At 41.5% G+C, this 25,508-nt stretch overlaps 2 protein-coding genes and 1 long non-coding RNA gene across 4 annotated transcripts in view; 2 read left to right on the top strand and 1 right to left on the bottom strand.

Moving 5' to 3' along the window:
* The window catches only part of LOC309488705, a 169,050-nt gene that overhangs the window by 62,041 nt on the left and 81,501 nt on the right, over window positions 1-25,508 (bottom strand). The gene's annotated exons all lie outside the window — the stretch shown is intronic.
* Window positions 5-3,972, top strand: LOC309488700 (zinc metalloproteinase nas-14). The gene is made up of 9 exons (XM_082157038.1): window positions 5-182; window positions 407-457; window positions 523-569; window positions 1,635-1,716; window positions 2,132-2,246; window positions 2,431-2,603; window positions 3,099-3,180; window positions 3,292-3,413; window positions 3,690-3,972. The coding sequence occupies exons 1-9, from the start codon at window positions 143-145 to the stop codon at window positions 3,719-3,721; spliced, it is 744 nt and encodes a 247-aa protein (XP_082013164.1). The 5' UTR covers window positions 5-142; the 3' UTR covers window positions 3,722-3,972.
* LOC309488826 (alpha-2B adrenergic receptor) lies at window positions 4,907-8,870 on the top strand. 2 transcript variants are annotated; one of them, XM_082157242.1, is made up of 2 exons: window positions 4,907-5,661; window positions 5,855-8,870. In XM_082157242.1, exon 2 carries the CDS (start codon window positions 6,009-6,011, stop codon window positions 7,350-7,352), a length of 1,344 nt encoding a protein of 447 aa, XP_082013368.1. In that variant the 5' UTR covers window positions 4,907-5,661; window positions 5,855-6,008; the 3' UTR covers window positions 7,353-8,870. The 2 variants fall into 2 exon arrangements, with proteins under 2 accessions (XP_082013368.1, XP_082013367.1); XM_082157241.1 differs by having other exon boundaries at window positions 5,844-8,870.

The raw sequence follows: 25,508 nt of genomic DNA, 5'->3' as shown, positions 1-25,508 counted from the left end.
TGCAGTTCATTGAATTAATTGTCAATCATGAGCCTCAGGTGGTTGAATACTTTGCAAATACAGGACGTGTTTGAAAGGACACGTTTGTCTGGTCGTTTCATACGACATTTCCCTCTATCCAAAAGTTAGTAGCTGATAAAAAATGCTGTGGTCCCTTTTACTGGTGTCATGGTTTTGTGAAGGTACGTTATTTTTCCACAAATCTTTCACGAGTTCTTAAATAATTACACATCTAGTTTACTTTCATGGTTATAGCCATGCATATACATATCATACATATCCTGTGAATACACTGAAAAGGGTCACACTGTCTGATTTCCAGTTTGATGATGGTAAAACTTTTTTTCTTTTTTTTTAATAAATATATTTAAAAATGTATATGACATAATATATATCTTATCTACAGGTAATGTCAGTGGACCGCCTCCTCTGAATAGACCAAGTGAAACAGTGCTGGGTAAGACAACTGCATGACCCATAAGAAGCTTTAGTCCTGACATGACCTGTCAATGTCTTTTACAGATTTTGAGGAAGACTACGCTGTACAGGAGGGGGATGTCTTACTACCTGTAAGCCCTAACTATACTTTCATGTTCAGAATGTTGTTCTCTATATAGCCTACAGGAGACTAGGACTAGTAGTCATTTGAGTCAAGAATCAAGTCAAGTCATCTTGATTTATATAGCGCTTTTAACAACAGATTGTTCCAAAGCGGCTTTACATTGATAATAGGAAAGTAAAGTAACAGATTGTTTTGGTTTTATAGCAGCTCTAGAATAAAGTTATTGTCCAGCTAAAGTTAGTTTTGATTGATTCTCTTCCGTCTATAGGTATGCATGTTTGAATATATGTGCGCAAGCGTGTAGTCCTTCCCTACAAACCAACCCTCAACAAACTACTTGTCTGGCCTTAATTTATAATGAAGAATTTGTATCGCTTCCGTGTAGCCACGTGTACCGGAATCATCCCGGCAATGCTTTATCTGTAGAGAGGTAAAGGGAAGGAGGCCTTCACAGGGGAGAGACTAGCTGACACTTCAGGACTGCCTTTTCATTCATCATTTTTTATATATTTTTTTTTTTTCAAATGAAATCTGAAAGCTTTCTGTCCCTCTATTGACAGCTACACATCTGACACTTCAAAAAGTTCATAAAGTGATCGTAAAACTAATCCATATGAATTGAGCCGTTTAGCTCAGATTTTCTGAAGAGACTTAATCACTTTATATGATGACCACATGGAATTTAGGCTTTTATTCATTTCAAAATTCATACTCCCACATCAGTTGTGGTAAACAAAAGCTCAAGCATGTTCGCTTGACGTGTGTGTGAAACCAATGAGGTTCATTTATGGAGCGATAAAGATCTCAGAGTAAAAACTTAACTTTAACAACAAAATGAAATCTGACTTTTGAACCTGGCTCTTGTTCTGAAAATGCATGTAAATTTAGTGCTTGGTGCTTATCCAACATTTCAGAAAACTTGCAATGCAAAAACAATTGTCTTAATGTACTGTGATTAATCAACAGGGGAAGTTTGCTGATATCTATTAGTCATATATCTGTTGCGTCTTGCCTTACGTTTATGTAAAACAGCCCTGTCCTGAGAACACAATTCAGACTCTCTTTTCTTTAGCGTGACCGGAACGCAGTGAAGCAACTGTGGGAGGAGGTGAATGGATACATGTCAGTGCCTTTTGAAATTGTTCCTGCTCTTGGTGAGTCTTCTTGACCCGACATACCAGAGATTTTGATATTGCTTGATGCTGAAAAAGCCTTTGACCGGGTGGAGTGGGACTACTGTACCTCTTCTGCACTCTCGGAAGATTTGGATTTGGCCCTAATTTTATATCGTGGGTTAAAACCCTCTATCCCCCCCAATGGCAGTGGTTCATACCAACAATATTCGATCTGCCCTATTTCCACGTAATTCCATTTCTGTTTATCAAATGTTTGTGAAATTTGTTCTGGTTATGTCTGTTGAATCTTGTGTTCTTATAAAAATGTATATGTAAGGAAATTTGCTATGAAAAAAGCTTTTTTGCTGAGCTTTTATGTTTGGTAATATCAGATGGTGTAGAAATATTCAGAGGAATAATCTCTTTATTTTCTGTACATGTTTGTGGCCTTCAGAACAAAGGACTGAAGCTATTCTTCAAGCCTTGAATATGATCTCTGAGAAGACGTGCATCGGGTTCCATCCACGTACTAATGAAGTTGACTACTTGCACTTTGAGTTAAGCAATGGGTGAGTCAACGAGTTTAGTTTCAAAAAACATATTTATAGGGACTTTTACTCTGTCTTTGCCTGGACACATTCCTGTATGTGAAGTCTGGTATATGAAGTCTGGTTTTTTTTGTTTCCCATCTAGTGCCGACACTGAACATTTTAATCTTGTACAAATAAACCAGTTATTTGCTGTTTCTTAAAGGTGTGCGTCTTACGTCGGCTGTGTGGGGGGTGAGCAGCCTATTCTGGTTGGGCCGCTCTGTTCGGTTGGGAACATCTGCCACGAGATCCTTCATTCACTCGGTTTATTCCACGAGCATTCCCGCAGAGACCGTGATGATTATATCACTATATTTTATGAGAACATTGCCTCTGGTATGCATGCTATTACATTCATTCAGCTTTTCTGTGCTATCTAAAAAAATCCTGAAGGATTGCTGATGGAATTCCTTTCAGAATTTCGAATCCTAAAGGGATCAAAGTACCAAATACAATCCTCTAAAGTAATAATCTACTAGATAAACTGAAATTCAAATGGGGAATTTCAGGTTACCAGTAGCCTTTTTTTTGTAATTTTTTTTTTTTTATTGGTTCTAAATTGTAATTGACTAATTACAATAGTAATAATTTTAGGGTCCACCCTATTTTATTTAATATATAATTATTTAATAACTGATTTTAGTTTGTATTCATAAATGTATATTTTATAGTTATGTAATATTTAGTTATACATCACTTAATATTCATTTATTTATACTAAAACAAAAATGTGTATATATAATATTATGATATAATATGAGCAGACAGTAAAGGTGTTAGAGTAATTAATGCATCAGTTATTGGTTGTACTCACTGCTTTGTATTTTACAGGGAAACGGGAAAATTTTATGGAGAAGGCAGGGGACACCCTTGGTCTGGGATATGACCTGGATTCAATTTTGCATTATGGAGAGTAGGTGTTCCAGTCAAAACGTAACCCTGAAAAAGATTGAATGGCTTTTTGGGTGCGTAACGTCTTATGTGTGTTTGGCTGGCCAAACATTTAATTAGTATTGTTTTGCAGCAAGTATTTCTCTTCCAATGGAAAACCTACGATTCAGCCCAAAGAGATCGGGGTAAAGATCGGCCAGAGGACTCACTTGAGTTATCTGGATGTGCAAAGGCTCTGGAAGCTGTACCAATGTGGTACGTCTTAGTATTTGCTTTTACCATACGCTGAGAAATATACAGTATGAATAATAAAGGATATTCATTATGGATGAGGAAACGCGCGTGCAGACCTAAAAATTATGTGATGTTATTGACCTGTCAATCACTGACCTGGTGAGGAGAGGAAGTGAACTGGATTGATAGCAGTAGCTCTAAAAGCATGATAGGGTTATTTTGTCCTTGCCATTGTACTGGGGTTTTGACTCTGAGAGTTGGAGCTGCTCTTGTATTAATTGGTTTTCTGCATTTCAGACACGAGACAAAAGCGACAAGCGACACCATGATGCCTCCAACTGCTCTGTTTGACTGTCTTGATTGGTCATTTGTTGGTCACAGATGAATTCTGAATTTAAGAGGACAAATAAAGCTTTGAAAAATCAAAATATGGCTTATTGTGAATGTCAATTATATTGCCATCTGTTTTAAAATTAATTCATTGACCGGTCCTCCAGTTCACAATTCTAAATCTTTAAGGGATAGTTCACCCCAAAATGAAAATTGTCATTCAAGTTGATCCAAGTGTTTGTTTCTTCTGTTGAACACAAGATATTTTAAAGAAAGTTGGTAATCAAACAGTTGACGGTAGCCATTGACTTCCATTTTGTTTTGTTTTTTTTCATGGAAGGCAATACCGTCAACTGTTAGGTTACCAATATATTTTGTGTTCAACAGAAGAAACCAACTCTTACAGGGTTGGATCAACTTGAGGGTGAGTAAATGACAGAATTAAAAAAATAAACATTTGGGTGAACTAACATTTCTAAGTTTTGTCCAGTAGGTGGTAGTCACTGTTAATTTTGTTTTGTTTTTAGTAGGAGAATGATGTGAATGTTGCCAAAAAGTATGAGGCACAAAAAATGTACAGACGGTCTGTTTGTGCCTCACACTGCTTTTTGGCAACATTACAGACCATGTCATTAACTCTAATTTATGTGTAATGTTTTTATTGTGTTGTGGGACGTGAATTTGAGTTACTTTCACCAGCATATTAATCACAATCCCATTTCATATCTGGAGAGATGAATGTTGCAGTCTGATATCGTCGTCTTGTTTTTTGTTTTGTACAACTGTAGTGATTCTAGTAAATTGTATTCTTTATACCTTTAAAAACGGCCTTGCAAATACCTGAAAGGTTGCAAGTTTTCACTTTCATGTTCCAGAGTGAGTTGATACTCCATTATGGTGTCGTTAAATCATACAAATCTTGTTTATTTAATTTGCATTAATAAAGTAATCTGTAAGCAAGAGCAGGGGAAATAAAATTGCAGAAATGCCTGGCACAATCCACAAATTACTCTTTAGTTCACACAGAACGCGTCTACTCCGCTTCTTTTCCATTGTTTTTCTATGTAAATATGCGCAATGCTGTCTTCGATAAAGCAAAGCAAACCCTGCCTCGCGTTTCAATCAAATTAAATTTTACTTTAAGTTCTTGCATTTTTACTTGCTTTTCCCCCAACGTTGTTTCTTTTTTAAATGCGGCTTCCTTATGAGACACTTGCATGTATCAATGTGAAAAATGATATAACTAAGGTACAGCTTTACATTTTATACTCCTAAGGAGGATTCATTCTCTGACGTGACGTCACGACGAGGTTATCTTCCGGACGTCATGGCGGGGGACACAGAGAGGCGCGCGCTCATTTAGACTCAAGTCAGTTCATTCCAGTGACCGATGCGCAAACTTCTATGAACCTTCAAGAAAACTACATTGAATAATGACTGGAATGGCTTTCTTTTTATTCCGTTGATGATGAGAAAGTCTATTTTGAAATATAAAAAATAATTATTTAAAGTCTTAAAGACAGGAGCTTTCCTTCGTAGATTTTTTTTCCCCTCTGACATGGAAATGTTTATGCAAAGATCTTAATGTTTGGTATTTGAAGAACTATACTTTTGTTTTGGCTGGTGTGCGTGTTTGAAGATGGTGAGCCTTTTCACGCATAAAGAGACTTTCAGAGCTGTTCGGACAAACATAACCCCACGGAACTACCATGTTTGAATCAGTTTTACATTTCTGTATCTTGCAAATTCAGATCCTTCGCTTTTACTTCCTGAAAAATGTGTGTTTTGTGTTGACGCGCTAGTGTCCGCGCGCATCTCCAAGCGCGTATTTGTTTTAAGTGCGCGCTGCCTCATTTTTGGACTGGAATGAGATCGGCACACGGGACTTGTAGAGTTTTGGTGACTTGCCGTGTCTAAAAGCTGCTTGGCTTATGCTGTGGTAAGTTCATGCCGCGTTTTTCTATTTTTCTTATTAATAATGACAAGGTTTTTGTAGTTTTGTTTTGCTTTGCTTTTTGCTTTTTTTTCCTATGTGAAAAGAGTAATTTTGCAGATTTTTGACTGCACGACCCACTTTTAGTGTAAATGCAGTATTTTGATTAGTTTTTCTTTTCTCTTGAGATCTGCCAAAGGAAGTACCTGGAGGATGTCATTCTTTGCTATAAAGACACATTTCACTTTTTAACAATTTTCTAAAATTAAGCAAGCCCTTGGAAGGGTTACGCTAGGATACAAGTCAACGTCAAAGACTACTTTGCACTTCTCTGTCTAGCCTGGAACTTAAATATGACATCTCCAAATGTTGAAATTCAAAGTGCCAGTAGCTCATCAACTACTGGTAATTTGGGAGACAATAGCAGTGCGTGCAATCCCAATTCTTGTTATTCCCCTGAAGCCACAGCCGCATTTGCCACCGCAATGACGCTCATCATGCTCTTCACCATCTTTGGGAACATCCTAGTGATCATCGCTGTCCTGACGTGCCGCTCTTTGCGAGGACCTCAGAACCTTTTCCTGGTGTCCCTGGCAGCGGCAGACATCCTGGTGGCCACCTTGATCATCCCGTTCTCCCTGGCCAATGAGCTAATGGGCTGCTGGTACTTTGAATCGTTTTGGTGCGAGATCATCTTGGCGCTGGATGTGCTCTTCTGCACGTCTTCCATCATGCACCTGTGCGCCATCAGCCTGGACCGCTACCTGTCCATCTCCCGGCCGGTGCAGTACTCCACCCAGCGCACCCCTCGCAAGATCAAGGGCGCCATCTTGGTGGTGTGGCTTATTTCCGCTGTCATCTCTTTCCCCCCTCTGGTCTCCATGAATAAGACCCAGGAGCAGAACTGCAAACTCAACGATGATTTATGGTACATCCTGTACTCCTCCATCGGGTCATTCTTCGCCCCGTGCCTCATCATGATCCTGGTGTACGTTCGCATCTATCAGATTGCCAAGAAGCACACTCGATATCCTCCAGGAGAGCCAAGAAAAGAAGTCCCGCCGGGAGTGGCGGTGCAGAGCGCCAAAGACCAGGGAGGTGTTGACCCTGCGAATGTTCCCAATCTGGCTGCTTCCAGATCTGACGCTGTAAACCAACCTCAGCCTCCAGTAGAAATTCGAAAGCAGAAGAAACGCTCAAAGAGGTGCAAGGACAACAAGGAGGACAGCTCAAGCTCTGGCTCGGACGTTGAGGTAGTAAGGGGACATGATGCCAACGGGACGTCCTCCAATGTGGGGGCACTGGAGCCCGGCCACCAGACTACCTCACCAACTCAAACTTACCAGAACGTCATCGCTACGTCCAAGGGCAGCCAGCTGGCCTCTTCCAACGTGAAGCCAGCGGGAACTCCGAACACCAAGAGGAAAGCCATGATCGTCCGCGAGAAGCGCTTCACCTTCGTCCTTGCGGTCGTCATTGGGGTTTTTGTCGTCTGCTGGTTCCCCTTCTTCTTCACCTACATCTTGCAGGCCATTTGTCAGGCTTGTAAACTGCCGGAATCTCTTTTTAAGTTCTTTTTCTGGATGGGCTACTGCAACAGCGCCCTGAACCCGCTCATCTACACCATCTTTAACAGGGACTTCCGTAAAGCCTTCAAAAAGATTCTGTTTAAAAAGTGTAAGGGGTGTTGTTTCTGAAAGCGAACACCCCTGAAAAGCAGTTTTGTACAGTAAAGTGAAGAGACAAACTGTCCGGGTCATATTTCACCCCATCTGTTTCACCTATAGATTTCTAGCAATGTGACACACAAATAATGGAAATTTTAAAGGTGTTTCCGGACAAATTTAGATTTCTGAAAGTTTTCCTTTGTTATTTTAGTAATTAATTAAATTTAAAATATTATATTTTTTCTTTCATTAAATAAACTTACTGTATTTGAACAATTCATAAAAAAGTTATTTTATTTCTTGTGCAATTTCCTTTTTATTATTCTAAACTTTGTATTGTTCTTATACTATACTTTAGTTCTGTACTTTTCTATTTAAATACAAGAAACTGTACGGATGAAATTGTCTCTACTGACATTTCATAGAATTACCACAGATCTAGTTTCTGTAAAGATAATTTGACAATTATTTATTTATTTTCTCTCTTGTTTTCTTGTCAAATAAACTAGCCAATCAGAAATCCTTTTTTTGTGTAAATCAATTTACATGTTCATGATTACCTAGAGTCCTTATAAATGTCTTTGAAAAGTGAGCTTATGTAATGTTAATTATTTATGTCCTTCAGTTGTCGATGTCATAAAGCAAAAATGCAGGACCTTTAAGAATGATTTAGTATTTAAGCAAAATAGAACTCCTTGTTTCTCTTGATTTTGGGGTGAAATATGACCCTTATATCTGCATCAGCACGCATTCCATTCGTTTTTGTGTTTTATCAGCTGAGGTGCCACATCAAACATGAGGAACTCACGCGATTGTGACAGTGTCTCTTTCTGGAAACTCGCTGGCCTCCAGGGTGTTGGTTGTGACCTTTCCAGTGTGCGTTCAAAGACAATGTGGCTCTTTCTTGGAGACACCTCTGGCTCCGCTGCGTTTCAGAGAGCTTCACCTCTCTGGGAAAGTGCCAGAGCTCTTAAAACCCAAGAGAGGCTTCATTCTCTGGGGTGAGAGGAAAATAAAGCAAATGCAGAGCAAGATGTATGGCTTTATCTAGCTTTAACATCTGTAACAATCTGAACATCCGCTGTTTTCATTAAAAGCATGGTCTTGACTTGTATGATGTTTTTGAACGAATGACATGGATTTCCTGGATTAGAGTCGTCTTGGTCTCTATCATTGCTTAATTTGATGGATTCTGATTGAAAGTAATGGACGTTGTGTCTGCAGTCTGATGCTCTGGGCTATCAGAATCTCTCCCAGTGTTTTTTTTCTGTGTAAAGAAGACATGGACAATTATGTTAATGATTTGTGCACTGATTAATGCCTCCTGATAAGGCTTTTATTATTTTCGTGCTGTGATTAGGAGTTTCCGTTTTCATTTAGCTTCTAAATGATATCAGTGAGTGTGAGTGCAGAGAAGCAGAGCTTGGCATGTTCCAGCATTTCTTTGACAGTAAAACTGCTTCTCATATTTGCTTTTATTAAGCGTCCTGCTGAAATTAGCTGTTCTTGTATATGTATTTGTGAAAATAAATGTACATTTGAGTCGTCTCCATATTTTAATAATTTTCGGCGACATGGTGTGCCAGTTGCTAATGTTTCTTTGCAGATTGTTTAAAAAAATTCATGACAGCTGTGTGGGAAGTTTTGCTGGCTGTCTATTGTGTGGCTGGATTGGACTATGACAGCCAGTGATGTTAGGCAGTGAATCTGAGTTTTGTCTTTGATTTACATGGTTATTGTTGTCTATTTCGATTTCTTGGAACCAGCATACGTCATAGTCCATAGTGCCTCTATCACACATACAGTTTATATTTGGCTGTGATTTAATATTGCTCCTTAACTAGGTGAATTATTATTTTATTTTATTTTTTACTCATTGATAGACATGGGACTTATGTTTTTTCAGCTAAATTTATACAGTTAAATTCATAAATTTAACATATAATTACGTTTTAATATAAATAATTTTATGAATTATAAATGTAACTATACATACATATATATATATATATATATATATATATATATATATATTATTAATATATATACATACACACACAAACATATATATATATATATTTATGTGTGTGTGTATATGTATATATTTGTGTCTGTGTGTGTATATATATATATATATATATATATATATATATATATATATATATATATATGTATATATATAATACATATAATAATATATATATTATATATATAATCGCATGCCGTTCAGGAACTTTTTGCATTTAGAATATGAAGTTTGAGTATATGGAATAAGAGTGTGAATAAATGGAACGGAACTTGAACATATATGAGAGTGTGAATATATGGAATGAAAAACTGAATATATTGAATGAAAAACTGAATAAATGGGATAAAACTCTGAATAAATATTATAATACTTGAATATATGGAATGAGAATGTGAATATATGGAAGGGAACTCTGAATATATGGAATGAACCTGAATATATGGAATGATATTTGAATACATGGAATGAGAATGTGAATATATGGAAGGGAACTCTGAATATATGGAATGATATTTGAATACATGGAATGAGAGTGTGAATATATGGAAGGGAACTCTGAATATATGGAATGATATTTGAATATATGGAATGAGAGTGTGAATATATGGAAGGGAACTCTGAATATATGGAATGAAACTCTGAATATATGGAATTAAATTGAATATATGGAGTTATATTTGAATATATGAAATGAGAGTGTGAATATGTGGAATGATATTTGAATATATTTAATGAAATTTGAATACATAGCAGGGGTATTCAATTAAAGTTCCAAGAGGTCCTGTCTCTATATTACCTTCCCAGCGGAGGTCCGGACCATAATTTTTTTTAAACAGTTATATATATATACATATTTCTCCCAACTGGATATGAATATAGAAAGGATAGATCAGATGTTTTATCTGGCAATCTTTACTGTTTTTTACATTTAAACATATACGTGTATGGCACATAGAAGGCATTGGGACTGAGAAAACATACTGGGCCTCATTTATCACCAATCCCATCGTACGAATAATTGTACGCTGATAAATGTGGCGGCTCAAAAGAATGGTTTTGAAGCCTCACCGTGACATATTCTTGATATCAACAATTGAATTCTTGATATCAAAAATTGCCATTGTTATAGTAGAAATCTAATTCCTGATATCAATAACTATCATTTTAACTAGTAAAAATGTAATTGTTGATATCAAGAATTAGTATCCTGGAAATGAATAACAGTTAAAACGGCTTGCCATAATTCCACTGCGCGCGTCTTGCAGTTTTCAAATCAAAAATGCTTTCTGTGTGAACCATCTCATCCATGTCTTTACGCAGTCATGTTGGAACAGGAAGGAGCCATCCCCAAACTGTTCCCACAAAGTTGGGAGCATGAAATTGTCCGAAATGTCTTGGTATGCTGAAGCATTAAGAGTTCCTTTCACTGGAACTGAGGGTCCAACCCCTGAAAAACAACCCCACACCATAATCCCCCCTCCACCAAACTTTACACTTGGCACAATGCAGTCAGGCAAGTACCGTTCTCCTGGCAACCGCCAAACCCAGACTCGTCCATCAGATTGCCAGACAGAGAAACGTGATTCGTCACTCCAGAGAACACGTCTCCACTGCTCTAGAGTCCAGTAGCGGCGTGCTTTACAACACTGCATCCGACGCTTTGTATTGCACTTGATGTAAGGCTTGGATGCAGTTGCTCGGCCATGGAAACCCATTCCATGAAGCTCTCTACGCCCTGTTCTTGAGCTAAGCTGAAGGCCACATGAAGTTTAGAGGTCTGTAGCTGCTGACTTCACAGAAAGTTGGCGTCTTCTGCACCATGCGCTGACCCCTCTGTGATTTTACATGGCCTACAACTTCATGGCTGAGTAGCTGTTGTTCCCAATTGCTTCCAATTTGTTATAATACCACTAACAGTTGACCGTGGAATATTTAGTAGTGAGGAAATTTCACGAATGGACTTATTGCACAGGTGGCAACCAAAAACGGTACCACGCTTGAATTCACTGAGCTCCGGAGAGCGACCCATTCTTTTACAAATGTTTGTAGAAGCAGTCTACATGCCTGGGTGCTTGCCTACAACTGTGGCCCACTGGTGGAGCTAGGGGGTGGCCAGGGGTGGCCGTGGCCACCCTTGGTCTAAGCTTGGCCACCCCTTTGGCCACCCCTCTCACAACTGCTGTTTCTGTCTCTTTTTTTTTATTGACAAAATTGCGTTTTTTAAAACGCTGAACCGTCTCTTTAAGACCACAAAAAACGTGAGACTTTTCAGACTTCACCTCAGCGCCAGGCGCAAGTCAAACGAGTGCGGAAATGTGCAAGTGATGAATGAGCTTCAGCAGAACATATGGATATGCACATAGTAAATATAGAGTCAATCTTTCTCAACTGGTGGGTTGCAAGACCGTTTTGAGTAAGTCGAATAGTGTGCAGTCAACAACAAACGTAATTCTCTTTTTTTCTGATGCTACTTTTATTTTAGAAGATGTGTGTGAAAGCTTGTGACACTTATGTCAGATGCTGAGAAAAGTGCGTTGTCCTTATTCAGGTGGCTATCTTTGGTAAGATGAGATGTTGTCAGGCCAAATGTCAGTAAAACTAACTAACTTTCCTGTCATACGGCTGACAGCTGTTGTACTGTGCTTGCGTACCGCACATCAAGCGCAAATGCGGCGCGCTATTGCCGTAGTTGTCGTCAATTAACTCATGTAAGAATCAAAAAGGCGATTAAAGCAGTCAAAACTGCATGCATGTATTTGTTATATATGCGTCACATGTGTCTGGATTAAAATATTCTGCTATGTGAGATCACAATATAAGGCACAAACTGATATGTAATGTTTTAATGTCCAAATAGGCCTAAATGTGAGCACTGTGCATTTGTACTGGACGATATGCATTCATTTTGCGTTCATTTGTAAAGGACAAACAAAAATGGATAATTTTTAAATCTATAAAATAAATAATTTTACATTCTGGCAACATAACATTATGAAAAACATAACATTTTACATTATGTGCTGTTGACTTTCCGCCTTGTTCACATTCTTGCACATGGGGATTCAAAAGAGAACTTTTGTTTTCCTTTTTAATTTAGGTATGATAGAACTGTTGCAATTATATATTTTGACAACTAATATAGAAAGAAAAACTCAGAATTGGTTGAAGAGTTCATTGATTATATAAAACGCATTGAATAATCTTTGGACTACAGTAGCCTATTTATCTGCATGTTATCTCATCCATGAAGATGCAACAATGTAGAACAAGCTATTGGATATTTTGAGAACCAGAACAAGCTAACTGAGCTATAGTGTGTGCCCTTTTATTGCTATTTAATAAATTTTAATATGAGGTGGTGGGTAATAATAAAAAATATATAAAATTCACTCAGTATTCCATGATTCCTAATTCACTACTTTCTCAATTACAGTTAAGTACAAATTAACTTTATTCAGTTGTGTAGGCACTAAAACAGTCCAATACATTATCAAATAATTTTTTATGATAAAATAATTAAGATTTCTGTGCCACCCCAGACTGGTTGCTGGCCCTTGCCTGGCCACCCCTCTGAAAAAATCCTGGCTCCGCCACTGCTGTGGCCATGGAAGAGATTGGAACACCTGAATTCAGTGATTTGGAGGGGTGTCCCAATACTTTTGGCAATATAGTGTAGAAGTAAAAATTTAATAAATATGTAATATAGTGCACATATTTAGCTAAATACTCCTCTCTATAGCTAATTTTTCTAGTAACGTGCTATATATGGCCATTTAATTAGCTTTGCTGAGGTAAATGTAACGTAATGTGACATTGTTCTCCAGCTGTGAAAAGTGAGCGTGTGAAAAGTTGGCAGCCCTATTCCAGGTAAGATAACATTCTTATGTGAAACTTAATAAACAAGATACCACACTGAGCAGACACAGTAGCCTAATTTGGTCTGTCTGTCATTACCACAGAACTTGACCGCAGTTCTATCGTTTGCATAGGGCTATTCATGAGAGCATCTCTTTTTCATATTCTACATTTTGCTTCAAGATATGCAAGCTGATATTCTGTGGTTGTTAGTGCAGTTGAAAAAAAAATGAAGTTCCTTCATGCAGTTTATTACTGCTCACACCTGAGGTCGTCTGAGGAAATCACACACAACCATCTGCATCTTGGTGACTATCTGTGGAAAAAATCTGCTTTTTGCAGCTGTTCATTTTTTCATCCATTCAGTTGCATGTTCATTTTGTGAAACGCTGCCCTCCTCTGCAATCTCAAGTGTCCCTTGGTCTTTTTGAAGCAGCAGCAGAAACAGATGCTGCACAGGCCAAGGTGGGACATATTTGTATACAGATTTCAAAATGCAGATATGTTGATTATGAGGGTTGCTGGGTTCAGTTTTATAATGACAACAACAAACCAATTCCTTTGCATGCATATGTCTGACCACCTTTTGCCAATGATAAGAATTAAGGCACATTTTGCAGAATCATGTATTGTGGGGATTTTTATGAAATCAAATTAGAGCATCAAAAGTGGTTGTTTATGGCTTGAAGTGGCATTTCAAATAGTGTTTATGGGGTTCGAGGTTTGTTCAAATCACAAGTATTTAAATTTTCTGCATAACTTAAACCTGCACATACCTCAAATCATACAGCTTGTGAAATACTGTAGAGGTGTGCTATTATTTTTCTAAGTGATCAGACATAAACTTTTTGCTAGGTGCATGATAAAACATTTATAAAACTTATTGTCTGTGGTTTTGAATTGTAAGCCACACATATTAACCCTTTCAAGCATGAATTATGATAACCAAAGTGAGGATTTAAAAAAAAACATATTTTACAAAGAAATTTCCAGATGTCCATTTGAGTGGACAATATGCGTTTATGTTTTTAAATGAAAAGATACTGTATTAAACACAATAGAGTAATAGCACAGTAATGCTGTGTGTATTTAACAAACCAATTAATACAATTCTATAAAATCACGTGAAAACTATAAAATATATACAAAAAATACAATACAGCTTCAGTTATTGCAAACACAATTGAGTTTGTTCCCATTCGACCAGCAGACAGAGAAGAACATCATACAAGCGTAATGTCACATATTTGATATCAGAACATGAAGACGTTATTCCATCAAAGAGCTCTACAACCAGTGAAGGTACAACTCTGTGGAAACCCAACCCAGACAAACGCTGACGCTCCCTCAAGTCTACCACAGCATGTCGATTTACTCTTATTTGCTGATCATTTCTGGTTATGATCAAAATGGACAAATTTAGCTCTGCTCTCTGAGAAAACCTGAGACTGAAATCTACATTGACAAGTAACCGATTACAAGTAATGTGCATTAAGTAATCAGATTACTTTTTTTGATGTAACAAGTAACCGATTACAAGTAATGTGCATTAAGTAATCAGATTACTTTTTTTGATGTAACAAGTAACGGATTACAAGTAATGTGCATTACGTGATCAGATTACTTTTTGACGTAACTGCAAATTACAATCTAATAACACAAATACATTTATTTACAGCCAAAAGAATTACTGCAAATAAATTTGAAAGTATTTTCAAGAACAACAGTCACAGTAATAGTATGAATTGTAACAGAAATATAGTGATGCCCAATTTAGAGGACAGACGATTAATCAGAATTTCCTTTCATTTAACAATGATACGACTCCTTAGATGTTACTTGATGTTACCATTTTTTTTTTCTGCAAAAGTCTCCAAGGAGGATAGCATAAATGCATGGATATTTCGGAGCAACTACGCATTTCTGCCTGGCTGTCGGCCATCTTGGTTTGGAGAAAAAATCCCACATAAAAAGGCTTGCCACTTGGTGGCAGTGTATAGGATGATGCACAAGAGTCCACTGTAGTGGTTGATGGGCAACTATACCATCAAAGAAAATGGCTTTTGTGACCTATATGCACGAAAGGGTTAACTACTCAAAACACTGTAGCAGCCATATACTGTAGCAACACTCTAAAGAACATTCAGAGCACCAGCAGCAGCACTATAGAATTGTGGCACCACTCATATTTTCCTCAGAAAATGTGAACGTATCGTTTGTATTCATAATCAGTTTGCTCAGTTCCAATATTCTGAGATTCTTAAATTTATGATAATCATTTTGTCCTCCCACTAGATGTCTTGTCAATGTCTTATCACTTCAGATTGTCTGGAAGCATCTTGGTGCGAGTTAATTAGGGAGCAGGACTGAGCGAATGCACTCCACAATCACTCTCTCATAGGCCGTGTTTACAGACTGGATCAGAGCCCCTGAGTGAAGCTTTTTGCAAGCGCTATTAAGAGCTGTTAATGCAAGCTATGCATCTGAATTTACTTCCACTGCTCCAGTTATCTAGACTGGCTTCAGTATATTCAGTCTAAGGTCTGTCCCATCATTCATTCATGTAAACACGTTGGGTTCATTTTTACATGCATCATTTGTTAAAGAGCTGCTGGCTGCTTGGCAAGAAATTGCTATTGGCGTTAACACATGCCAAGCGAAGGGAATAACCAGCGATACAGAACAGGATGTTGAAATGCTGCTCTCACTGATATGAGGTACTTCACATCAGTTTCTTAAAAAAACTGTGGTTTGTGGCCAGAGGTTTGTGATGTATATCAGTGAAACTGAAAATGACATCAAGCTGTGTCCCAAAATGACACACTATACATATGCACTTACACACTATGTACTCAACCGTGCAGTATATGCATTTTATAAGGTTAAAATTTTAAAATTCATAAAACACTCAACAGCGTCAATTACATAGCAGTATGTGCTACGTTATTGACACAACAGTTGAGTGTTGAGATAAAACAATATTGCAACTGTTGCTCTGGCTCTTTTATTCTCTGGCTCTTCATTTTGCTGGGGCTTCTTGTCTCTGGTCTCTTCTTTTCCTCTGTGTCCCTTTCTTAGGGCACTCTTTCTTTGCCTCTTTTCTGTCTCTTCCTCTCTCTCCCTTCCTATCTCTCAGGTAACATCCTACATATATGCTGGATACAATTAATGGTATACGTTTTTATCATCTCATCTATTTTGTGTTCGAAAAAATGATGTGGACGTCGAAGATCTCAAAAATGAAGTTTATTACAGCATAGCAGTGGCAAGGTACACGAAGCACCTTGGGTTCACCGGCGTCAGAATGAACCCAGAACATCCAAATCTTAAACCTTTTATCCTGTTCTTAATGTAAATTAAGTTGATTTTGTTGCAACTGCTGTGGTCTGTATGTTAATGAAGTTGTGACACCCCATTGTCTGAGAAGGTTCTCTGTGTCCCACACCCAGTCCCATTCTACAATTGACTACCATTTGTTCAGGATGTGATCAACCCAAATGGTGAAGAAACAATGTAACTTGACTTTCTTTCATCTCTATGATAATTAAGACATTTTGGGGATGAGCTCACTCTAAAATATATTTTGGAGTGGAATTTGGGTCGAGGCAGACTACAATTTCTTACAGTCCCCTCTCTGATGTCCCCTCTTCTTTTTCTTGGCCCAAAAGAAGCATCACATCCACTCCCTTCTCACAGATTACACCTCCCCTCTCTCTCGGGCAGGTTCCCAGTGGCGGTGATGCCCTGGCTTATGTTGTCCTCCTCTGGCCACCGGAGAATCTCACCCGTCTTTGGGTCGACGCCTCATGCACACTGGTTACAGCTCCCATCCAATTGGGCAGAATTATCAAAGAGACTCTTCTAAAATTTGGCAATATGATATATAAACATTTTCTTGGGTGTGGGTGAGAAGACATTCAAGAACCATCACAGCCAGTAGGAGTGTCCTAAAGCGATCATTAAAGGATCTGCAATTCCATGTTTAAACAGAACACTTAACATAATGCATTGGCAAATAATAAGAAAGATACATACACTTACAGCCGTTTTAAAGGTTACATTCCAAATTAAACCAGAATAGGCCATATCTAAGTCTCCATCATGCATTTGTTTTGCAAAAATCGTACTCGGTTACTAACGTAACCTCGGTTCTCTCTAGAAGAGGGAACGAGTACTGCGTAAGATATCTTACGCTAGGGGAAAATCCTTTTTCCGCGAGATATTGAAGCCAAAAATTATCCTTAATTTTGTAATAATGCAAAACGCGTTGCGGCAGCATGCAGACATAGGCGAGGCAGCTCGCGCGCCTATTGGCTGCTTTGCGGCAACTGCAGCAGCCTATCGAGCGAGGCCTGGCGTGACGCCAGACCCAATCAGGGCACTTCGCGCCCGCTGCGTCACGTCCCGCCGAAATGGGCGTGGTCTAGGCCTATAAATACCGCTCGCAGGCAGCTATTATCTGGTTTTTCATCATCGAAGCAACCAGAGCGTGTGCATGCACGGCAAGATACGCAGTACTCGTTCCCTCTTCTAGAGAGAACCGAGGTTACGTCAGTAACCGAGTACGTTCTCTTACGAGAGGTCTCTCGTACTGCGTAAGATATCTTACGCTAGGGGACCCAATGCAAAACGCCGTGCATGCTGAGATCTGACACTAAAGACCCAAGGGCGAAAGCCCGGGGTACATATAGTGCACAATCACCCAGGGAACTCACAAGGAGTCCGGGAAGAGGGAGGGGCGGAGCCGCACTCTTCCATATATGGCAGCGTCGATTAGACGCGAATTTCATCATACAGACAGGGCGGGGTACGGCCTGAACTGATGGGGAAATGTGGGTCTTACACAGTTTGCCCAGGCACATCTCGTGCTGCTGCTTTTCACTGTCGATCATCGAGCTGTGCTCAGTAGACGCAGCATTCTGAGCTGATAGCATCAGGTCAGATAATACTGGTTAACTTAGACCGACAGCAGCCTGGCCTGCAGGGCGGGAACCTCTAGGTTGTAGAACCTTATAAATGTAGACGGGGAGGCCCAGCCTGCCGCCGTACAAATATCTTGCAAGGCAATCCCACTCGACCAGGCCCACGAAGAGGCCATGCCTCTCGTGGAGTGCGCTCTGACACCCAACGGGCACTGCATGCCCTTGGAGGCGTATGCCAGCGCTATAGCATAAACTATCCATCTGGATAGGCTCTGTTTCGACGCGGCTAGTCCCTTAGAACGCCCGCTAAATGAAACAAAGAGCTGCTTCGTCTGTCTGAAAACAGACGAGCGAGACACATAAGCTCGTAATGCCCTGACTGGGCAAAGGAGGCCCGCGTCTCTTTCCTCATCAGGGACCGGTAGGGCTGACAGGGAGATAACCTGCGCCCTAAACGGTGTGTTGAGGGATTTTGGAACATAACCGTGCTTAGGTTTGAGTATAACTTTTGAGTCATTAGGCCCAAACTCCATGCACGTCGCGCTCACAGAGAGCGCGTGTAAGTCCCCTATGCGCTTCACTGAAGCGAGAGCCAGCAGAAACACAGTCTTGAAAGACAGATGTTTCAAATCAATTGACTGTAAAGGCTCGAATGGCGCACCTTTCATGGCTTCCAGAACCGTAGAAAGGTCCCATACGGGGACTGCGGGAGGTCTGGGAGGATTCAGTCTCTTAGCCCCGGAAGCGGATGACTAAATCGTTCCTTCCTATTGACTGACCAAGCGTTGTTCCTGAGAACGCTGCTATAGCCGCCACATAAACTTTGAGCGTGGAGGGGGCCCTGCCCTTGTCCAACAGCTCTTGTAGGAAGGAAAACACCTCCGTCACTCCACAGTCTGTGGGTGACACGCCACGGGCTGTGCACCAGCCCGAAAACACTGACCATTTCGAGGAGTAGAGCCGTCTCGTAGACGGAGCTCTAGCCTACGTGATCGTGTTTAATACTCCTTTAGGGAGTTCAACATGTACCCGTTGATGGCCCAGACATGAAGGGACCATAATTCCGGGTGAGGATGCCAGATCGAGCCGTGGGCCTGTGAGAGGAGGTCTCTACTCACTGGTACTGGCCACGGGGCAGTATTTGCTAACTGCATCACGACTGGGAACCAAGGTTGGTTTTCCCAGAACGGTGCTACCAGCAATACTGAGCATCCTTCTTCCCTGATCCGCTCTATCACCTGAGGCAGGAGAGAGACGGGGGGAAAAGCATAGAGCGGGCGGCGGGGCCACACATGGGCCAGCGCGTCCCTGCTCTTGGAGAAAAATTCCGGACAGTGAGCGTTTTCTTGAGACGCAAACAGGTCTACTTCCGCTCTGCCGAATTTCTTCCACAGCAGTTGGACTGTCTGTGGGTGTAGAGACCATTCGCCTGCCGGAACATTGTTCCTGGACAATCTGTCTGGTCCTATATTCAGGAGCCCTGGCACGTGCACTGCTCTGAGCGAGCGCAGGTTGCGCTGAGCCCATACCAGGAGGCGTTCTGCTAGCCTGTACAGGTTCCTGGACCTGAGGCCGCCCTGGCGATTTATGTAGGACACCACAGACATGTTGTCCGAACGGAACAGGACGTGGCGTCCTTTTATTTGGGGACAAAAACGCGTCAGCGCGTTGTTTACTGCCAGCATTTCGAGGCCGAAGAACGGTCTGCCCTCGAGCAGCGCTCCCCATCCCGAGGTGGACGCGTCCGTGGACACCACTTTCACCCTCGAGGAAGTCCATCTGACTTGTACCAGTCGTTCGCTCTCCAAGGTTTCAGAGCTGTGACGCACTTCTGATTGACCCTGAGGCGAAGCAAACCGGATGCCCACGCTCGGCGTGGGACTCGCGCTTTCAGCCAAAACTGCAGCGGGCGCATGCGGAGCAGGCCCAGCTGGAGCACTGATGATGCTGAGGCCATGAGACCCAGCATCTTCTGAAAATTTCTTGAGCGGGACAGACGCGCCGCAGCGGAACGAGTTCGCTGTGCGTTGAATGTCTACCGCGCGCTGTGGTGATAGTCGCGCTATCATGGACAGCAAGTCCAATTCTGTGCCCAGGAAAGATATCTTCTGACTGGGTGACAGAGAGCTCTTCGCCCAATTGACACTGAGACCCAAATTCTCGAGGTGTTCAAGTAAAATGGTCGTGTGTTCTATGAGCACTGAGCGAGATTGCGCTAGAATCAGCCAATCGTCCAAATAGTTCAGTACTCGCATGCCTCTCATTCTGAGGGGTGCGAGTGCCGCATCCATGCACTTCGTAAACGTACGGGGTGCCAGGGACAAACCGAACGGCAGGACTGTGTACTGATATGCCTGGCCCTCGAAGGCGAATCTCAAATATCGCCTGTGACGTGACGCTATCTGTATTTGAAAATACGCGTCTTTCAGATCTATTGACACAAACCAATCTCCTTGGCGAATCTGCACGAGGATTTGTTTGGTCGTGAGCATCCTGAACTGTCGCTTCACAAGCACTCTGTTCAGTTGCCTCAGATCTAGTATGGGTCTGAGACCCCCGTCTTTTTTCGGTACCAGGAAGTATCTGCTGTATAGCCCTCCTTCGCTCTGAACTTGCGAGAGAGGCTCTATGGCCCCCTTGTTCAATAGTTTCGCCACTTCGGCTCGAAGTAAATGTGCTACTTCTGCTTTTACCGTGGTCTCGACGCGCGCCGCATAGCGGCGAGGGCGTCGGCGAAACTGTAGCGAATAGCCTCTTTTTATAATGTCCAGCACCCACTTCGAAACCCCGGGCAGCTTTGCCCATGCGTCTGCATGAATAGCTAGGGGTTGAATACGAAGCGCGCTCCGCTCGCTCAGCGATGGAGAAGCTTCGGCGTGCTGTAACACAAGCGTCGCGCTCGTGACATTTGAGGCATGGGGCGCGCTGATAACAGCGGGCAGATTGCCCGCGCTCGACTCCTCTGCGGTGGTCAACCGCGAGGGGGAGGGCTGGGCGGTTCCCGTAGGAACTGTCATGTCTATGTGTGGATGTGGGCGCGGGACAGCGGGCACATTTATCACACCGAAAGCATCGTTCGCTTGAGTGAAGTGAATGCACGTTGGTTTCGTTTTTACAGAAACCGTGAGACATGCATAACGTGGTGTTAGTGGGCACTGGGTAGTGGGCACATTCACCATGTTTGAAGCGCAATCGATCTGAGTCGATTCATGTGCGCGAGCCCTGTGTGACGGGCTGTGCTTGTGTGTAGAGATGGGCACTGGGCAGTGGGCATTCTTTCTACACATAAAACACCATCGGCCGTGGCCGGGACACCAGAAAAGTCACACTTATGGGATTTATCTGGGTAGCCGTAAAAGCGGCGTTTGTGTGCAGGCAAGCGTGCTGCGTCGCCGACTTGTTTACTGCAGAATACACTGGAACAGTCACATTTACTGGAACTGAACGAGCGAGAAGTTGCCATAGAAACAGAGAGCGTCAACATGCTGGCGTTTATTGCAGGCCTGCGTGCATTACAACAGGCTCGTTCACTGCAATATTGACATTTCCAGTCGCCTGAATTTCAGAGGGGAATGGGAAATGTATAGGAAAAGGAGGTCGGGGAAAAAAAACTCCCTTTTCTCCTTACGCCAGTGACGCACGGAACACCATAGAAACGGTGTTTGGGTGCAGGCGAGCGGGTTGTACAACGCGCTCGTTGGCTGCAAAATACACATCTGCAGTCGCCTTTTCAGGGAACTGACAGAGCGAGCATTGACGGCATAATTTTATCTGCCGGTAGACCCGGGATCGAACGTGGGTCTCTCGCGCGCAAAAACCTGAGAGTCTGCCACTGGGCCACAGGGGGAGACACATTGTAACTCAGTTAGCGCGAGTATTATCAGAGGGCGTCAACGTGCTGGCGTTTGTTTGCAGGCATGCGTGTATTACAACAGGCTTGCTCACTGCAATACTGACATTTCCAGTCGGCCGAACTTCAGAGGGGAATGGGAAATGTACGAGAAAGAGGAGGTCGGTCCGTCCGCGGCGGGACCAGAAACACTCTCTTTTCTCCTTTCGCCAGTGGTGTCACTACGGAAACCATAGAAACGGTGTTTGGGTGCAGGCGAGCGGGTTGTACAACGCGCTCGTTGGCTGCAAAATGCACATCTGCAGTCGCTTTTCAGGGAACTGACAGAGCGAAGCATTAGCGGCATAATTTTAACTGCCGCTAGACCGGGATTCGAACACCGGTCTCTCGTGAGGAAAACCAATGATTCCGCCACTGAGCCACAGGGGGGAACACAAAGGCTTTTGGATGCACGAGCATATAAGAGCGTCAACATGTTTTCTTCGGCGTTTGCTTTTAGGCGCGCTTGTATTAAAACAAGCTCGTTTGCTGCAATATTGATATTTCCAGTCGCATGATCAGGGAACTGGGAAATGTATGAGAAATTGAAGGTCAGTCCATCCTCGGAGGGACTAAAAACACTCCTTTCTCCTTTCGCCGGTGAGTGACGAATGAATGGGGCGCAGGGGCAGGGTAGCTTTCTTATAACGTAAAGAAAACTAACCCCGACCGTCCGCTTCCAGCCTCCCTTGTGAGCGGCGCAGTTTGCGCGGCTTGAACAGAGGGAGAGAGAAAGCTAGCCCCGTGACCGCCCGCTCCTGACATCGGAGCAGTCTCGGAGAAGGATGCCAGGTGAGTCCTCAGAGTCACCATAGGCAGTAACTAGCTCGCAGTGAGGGCAGTCGCCGTCAGCGAGCGCGAGAGCTGCGTGATCAGGAAAAGGGGCGTCTTCAAAAAGACGCCCAGCTCTTTTAGTGCAATGAGAGTGTGTGTCGCGGCGGCGAGCACACACACACATACATAAACACAGTAGCAGAGAAAGGATATAACGCCGGATAGCGCAGCAGGAAGGCAAGGAAGGCGGCGCGGCCAGCGACTTCAGTGACTCGTCCCGCTGAAGGTGCTCTCTTTCAGACGGCGCGGCTTCTTCTCCAGCTCCAGCGATGCGTGTGCTTCGCTTGAAGGATGAAAAATCAGATAATAGCTGCCTGCGAGCAGTATTTATAGGCCTAGACCACGCCCATTTCGGCGGCACGTGACGCAGCGGGCGCGAAGTGCCCTGATTGGGTCTGGCGTCACGCCAGGCCTCGCTCGATAGGCTGCTGCAGTTGCCGCAGAGCAGCCAATAGGTGCGCGAGCTGCCTCGCCTATGTCTGCATGCTGCCGCAACGCGTTTTGCATTATTACAAAATTAAGGATAATTTTTGGCTTCAATATCTCGCGGAAAAAGGACTTACGCAGTACGAGAGACCTCTCGTAAGAGAACTTGTCTTTCTTCAAAGCCTTGTTGGGCTCTCAAAATGTGTATCAGTGATGTTAGCATATTGTTTGGTTTTGATAACTCAAACAATCAACAATCAATAGACAATATAATGTGTGTGTGTGTGTGTGTGTGTGTGTGTGTGGTTTTTCATTTTGTCATGTGTATTGTGTCCATTTTCTCAGTGTGGAAATCCTTTATCCACTTGTTTCCCTCTATGTGGAAACACTGCTGTCCGTAGTCTCTGAAATGTTTTTTTTCTGAAATCTCCTCTTGTTTCACTTCTCATTGTTCATTCTTTTCCACTTGGACCATAATTCCTTCTAGAAGAAGCAGTCACTGGTGTTGTTCGAGTCTGTGCCTCTTCATCCATCCCATGGTGGGTCTCAGGGTTTCTAGGTCTTTTAGGCCTGGAGTTCTGGATCTTGCAGGTCTGGAAATCTCTGTATTCTGTTCTTTTTCTTGAGAAAATCCCCTGGCTCCACTGGTTCTACTTCCTTCTTGTCCTTCAAACGACTAGATCATCTTTCTCCAGGAGGTTACACGTTTCAGACAAACATGTTGATGCTTATATCTGAAACAATAATCAAAAAGAAGAGGTTGCCCCCCTTTTCCCCACAATAATCTTTTCACATTCAAAACATTAAAGTCACAGGTTTAATCAAATGAACATCAAACATCAGTAATGTCTTAAAAAATTCATTTGAAAATGAATGTCATTAAAACATTTATTATACATTACAACATAGCAATGCTAATAAAACATCTTTCTTAAAAAAATCTGCCCCCTTTTGATGTGTTACTATCGTAAAACCAATGGTGTAAATGGCTTCTTCTTTATTTCCTTTCAACAATGCCAACTGGGTTTCTAAATGACCTATTTTCTTAAGCAAATCACGATATACCCTATCTTTCTTTTGTGTGAAAAGTGACACTGTCTTGTCTTGTGTCCCATCTTTCCACAAGCAAAACAATCAACTTCCTGATCTTTTCTTCTTTCTTTATCATTTCACTAGCCTGGTAGTTATTATAATTATTATAATTTTATTTACCCAAAAACTGAGATGCTCATTTTCAGCCTCCTCCTAATTACTATACGAAGCACAAACAGCTTGAAGCGCATTAGCGTTTTTTCCTTTTTTGTTCCTAGGCATTTTGGGATAATTTTCAAACTTAGAGATAGCCCACTTATATGGTTAATCAACAAAATTCTCTATTCCATCAAACATTTCCTGAGAACCATGTTTAGCTATGTATTTCACAATAATTTCTTCCATTTTCAAAAGTATCGGGCTTTAAAAGTACCTTGTGATCTAATAGTTATTCGCAACGTCTGATTTAAATGACTACACATTTTCTAGTTGCCTTAAGATATCCATTAGTCTAATTATTCACAGCTCCAGTAGCCTACTTCGGACGCAAATGAACAAAATAGCCACACTACAGAGGCTTCTAAACTTAACCACGGCCACAATCCTTTCGACCTAAAATTTTGACTACTCAGAACAGTAAGAAATGTTTTATTTTATTTTATTTTTTATTTAACACTGTCACAGTACATCGGACAAAACCACACTACGTCAGGTTTTATGTTATTTTCTCAAAACAACTTACTTAGCCACAGTACTTCGGGCTTAAACTATATTTATCAAATTTAACACACTGCCACAGTACATCAGGCGAAACCACACTGCTTCGGGTTCTTGTTTTAAACTTCACAGAGTCACGGCGCGCCAGACTCACTATAACACAATAGTTGTGAAATAATTCTGTGACCACACTGCGTCGGGTCTATTCAGTTACTTTAGAATTTCCTCAGAACTATAACAACTTTCACAATCAGTTTCAAGTACGTTAGAAACATACACATTTGTTTCAGTTACTTTAGAAACAACCAATCTAATATAACTCTGCCACCACATTACTTCGGATTGATTCAATTACTTTAGAATCTTAACAGAATTATAAGAGACCAACACCAAGTTTCAGTTACTTTAGAAACTTTACACTTAAGCACTTTGATTCAGTTACTTTAGAAACAACAATTCTAATACAACTCTGCCACCACACT

The sequence above is a fragment of the Leuciscus leuciscus genome, assembly GCF_965113295.1.
Source record: "Leuciscus leuciscus genome assembly, chromosome: 24".
NCBI lineage: Eukaryota > Metazoa > Chordata > Actinopteri > Cypriniformes > Leuciscidae > Leuciscus > Leuciscus leuciscus.
Note: the sequence above shows the minus strand (reverse complement) of the source record. Positions and strands in the feature narration are given on the sequence as shown.